Consider the following 2,426-nt stretch of genomic DNA (forward strand, 5'->3'; position numbering starts at 1 on the left):
GATGAGGAAAGGAGGCTGGAAAGGGGAAACATGACCCAGAAGAGAGTCATACAACATTCCAGATTATCTTTCTCAGGAAAAATATGACTTGAAGAACAAATTTGTCCTAAAATTCTAAACAATCAAGTTAGCCATCTTCTTTTAGTGCCTGCCCATCTAAAGGATTCATATAGCAGAAGATATTTGAGTTTCAATACAATTATTGGTTACTTACTATATGCGGACAATCCCGGGCATCTATTAGCACCTGATAGTAAGTATGCGTTTTGCCCTTGACTTCTTTGGAACCATGGCCTGCCGCGTTCTCGCTTCTAAAAAGAAAAGCAAAGCACTGAGCTCAAGCGCAGGATGGCAGCAAACTGTTGTTACCATGACCAAGCACATTCATAAAGAATGAGTTATTTTTTTTTAAATACATTTCACAGTCTGTAATCATTCAATTCCATCCAAATTAAACTCATGTCAGCCACCCACACGATAGATGAGCCGAGATGACAATCAACCGTGTTTGCCACAGGCACAACAGCCCTGTTTTCAGACGACTCAAAAGTTCTTCCTGTCCAATCCAGCCTCCTGTTTGGGGTGGGTTTTTCTACTGCCCTCTGATTCTCTCTCTGCTTACTCCTCATTCCTTCCCGACTCCACACGCGCACTCGCCCGGCACACCTCCAACACAGGCCAGGGGGGAAACAGATGGAAGAGGGGAGAGAGGTGAACAGTGACTCAGTCCACAAGAGGGATGAACTCGGCCTAGTGGTTGAAACTGGAGAGGCAGCTGACAAATCCAATTCACTGGCAATCTGCAGAAAAAAACAGCCTGCAATTTTAACACAGGAGCCTACACCTAACTCAAAAAGCAATACAAGGCAGGGGGGCGGGGGGGAGGTATAACAAAGAAATGCCAGCAGCATGGTTTGTCGGTTTGGGTGTTGTTTTTTTTTAGTTCCCTCACACACACACTCTCAGCCTTCATACTTCCATCCTGTCTCTAATTAACACAAAATTAATACTCATGCAATGTCTCTTCTTTAAGCACCTCTCCTAGTTTACATTCATGCAAAACAGACCCATATCATTGTCCTCTTTAGAAAGACTTGTCTACCCCAACCAGGAAACTCGCTACAAAATGTAAATGTAACAGTACAACAACATATAAAACAGAACAAATCCTTACTTTTCTGTGACAGGAGAAGCCACATCCCGATCATAAAGCCTAGCTTGCCAGGGAAACAGGACTATCCCTCGATAGCCAAACACACTGTGAAGAAATAGCTGAAAGGAACAAATAATTGTATTTGAATACACAGCAAGCTTCAATCAACTTAGATACAACAGAAAATATGATGCCAAATGCCGTCTTCTGATAGTATTTTAGAAAAATCTGCTAACTGAGGTAAAATTAGAAACATCTACAAAGACCATGAGTGCGGGCGATGGGAATACAGGGAGAATCACCACTGTGAAAACCCAGAGCAGAAACAAAGAGGGAACGTGAACAGTCTGGGATGAGAAAAGAAATTCATGTCATCTCTCTACCATAAAAGTGAATGACTAAATCAGTAACAATGTAATAGCGTGGCAGAAGTGCAGAAAGGAGAGTGCATGGGAGAGACTGCTCAGGAATGCAGAAACAGAGCTGTGAATCCTAAGTACAGAAGCAACAAGTTTAGTTGTTATTTCTCAAATTCAGTGATGCCCTCTTTTGCTCCTAGAGGGAGAAGACCCTTAAATAAAACCAGCAGAGCAAATGCCATTGTAGGAACAGTTGTGTCATGCTGCAGATTCTTATCAACTTGCTACTGTCAGATGACTGACAAACTGCAGACACAGCAGAGACAAGGAGCACTGAACTGTGAAACTTCTAGCCTTCTGCTACAATGCAGCAGCCTCCTTACGGGTAAATCACCCAGCTACATGATCCCTGTGGAACAAGCCTGCAGGATCAGCTCTGCTCCCCAGAACCACTTACCTGTCCCGTCTCATATTTGCCATGCTGCTTCGGTGCCTCAAACACCCCCACGGTCTCCAGCACTTTGCCCTCTGGACGGTTTCTAGGAGCAGAGAGGAAGTTTGGTGGGTGTGCAGGGGCTGAACCAGCCCCCAGGCCAGGGGGCACACAGCACCCAAGCCCCAGCTGGCCACGCACAGTCCCCCACCTCACACCTCCCATACGCATCCCCCACAAGAGCCCCACTACGCTGCCCAGTCACCCCTCACCACGGTCTCCAGCACTTTGCCCTCTGGACGGTTTCTAGGAGCAGAGAGGAAGTTTGGTGGGTGTGCAGGGGCTGAACCAGCCCCCAGGCCAGGGGGCACACAGCACCCAAGCCCCAGCTGGCCACGCACAGTCCCCCACCTCACACCTCCCATACGCATCCCCCACAAGAGCCCCACTACGCTGCCCAGTCACCCCTCACTTACCTGCC

At 47.1% G+C, this 2,426-nt stretch overlaps 1 protein-coding gene across 1 annotated transcript in view; it reads right to left on the reverse strand.

Moving 5' to 3' along the window:
* POLDIP2 (polymerase (DNA-directed), delta interacting protein 2) overlaps window positions 1-2,176 on the reverse strand; it is a 7,556-nt gene extending 5,380 nt beyond the window's left edge. The window contains exons 1-3 of the mRNA XM_009885229.1: window positions 1,970-2,176; window positions 1,175-1,272; window positions 215-311 (exon numbers count right to left, since the gene is read on the reverse strand). Of these exons, the coding sequence (XP_009883531.1) occupies window positions 215-311; window positions 1,175-1,272; window positions 1,970-2,176 (402 nt within the window). The remainder of the gene's footprint in view (window positions 1-214; window positions 312-1,174; window positions 1,273-1,969) is intronic.
* Window positions 2,177-2,426: the final 250 nt, after the last annotated feature.

This window comes from Charadrius vociferus, unplaced genomic scaffold, assembly GCF_000708025.1.
Source record: "Charadrius vociferus isolate BGI_N301 unplaced genomic scaffold, ASM70802v2 scaffold54, whole genome shotgun sequence".
Taxonomy (NCBI): Eukaryota; Metazoa; Chordata; class Aves; order Charadriiformes; family Charadriidae; genus Charadrius; species Charadrius vociferus.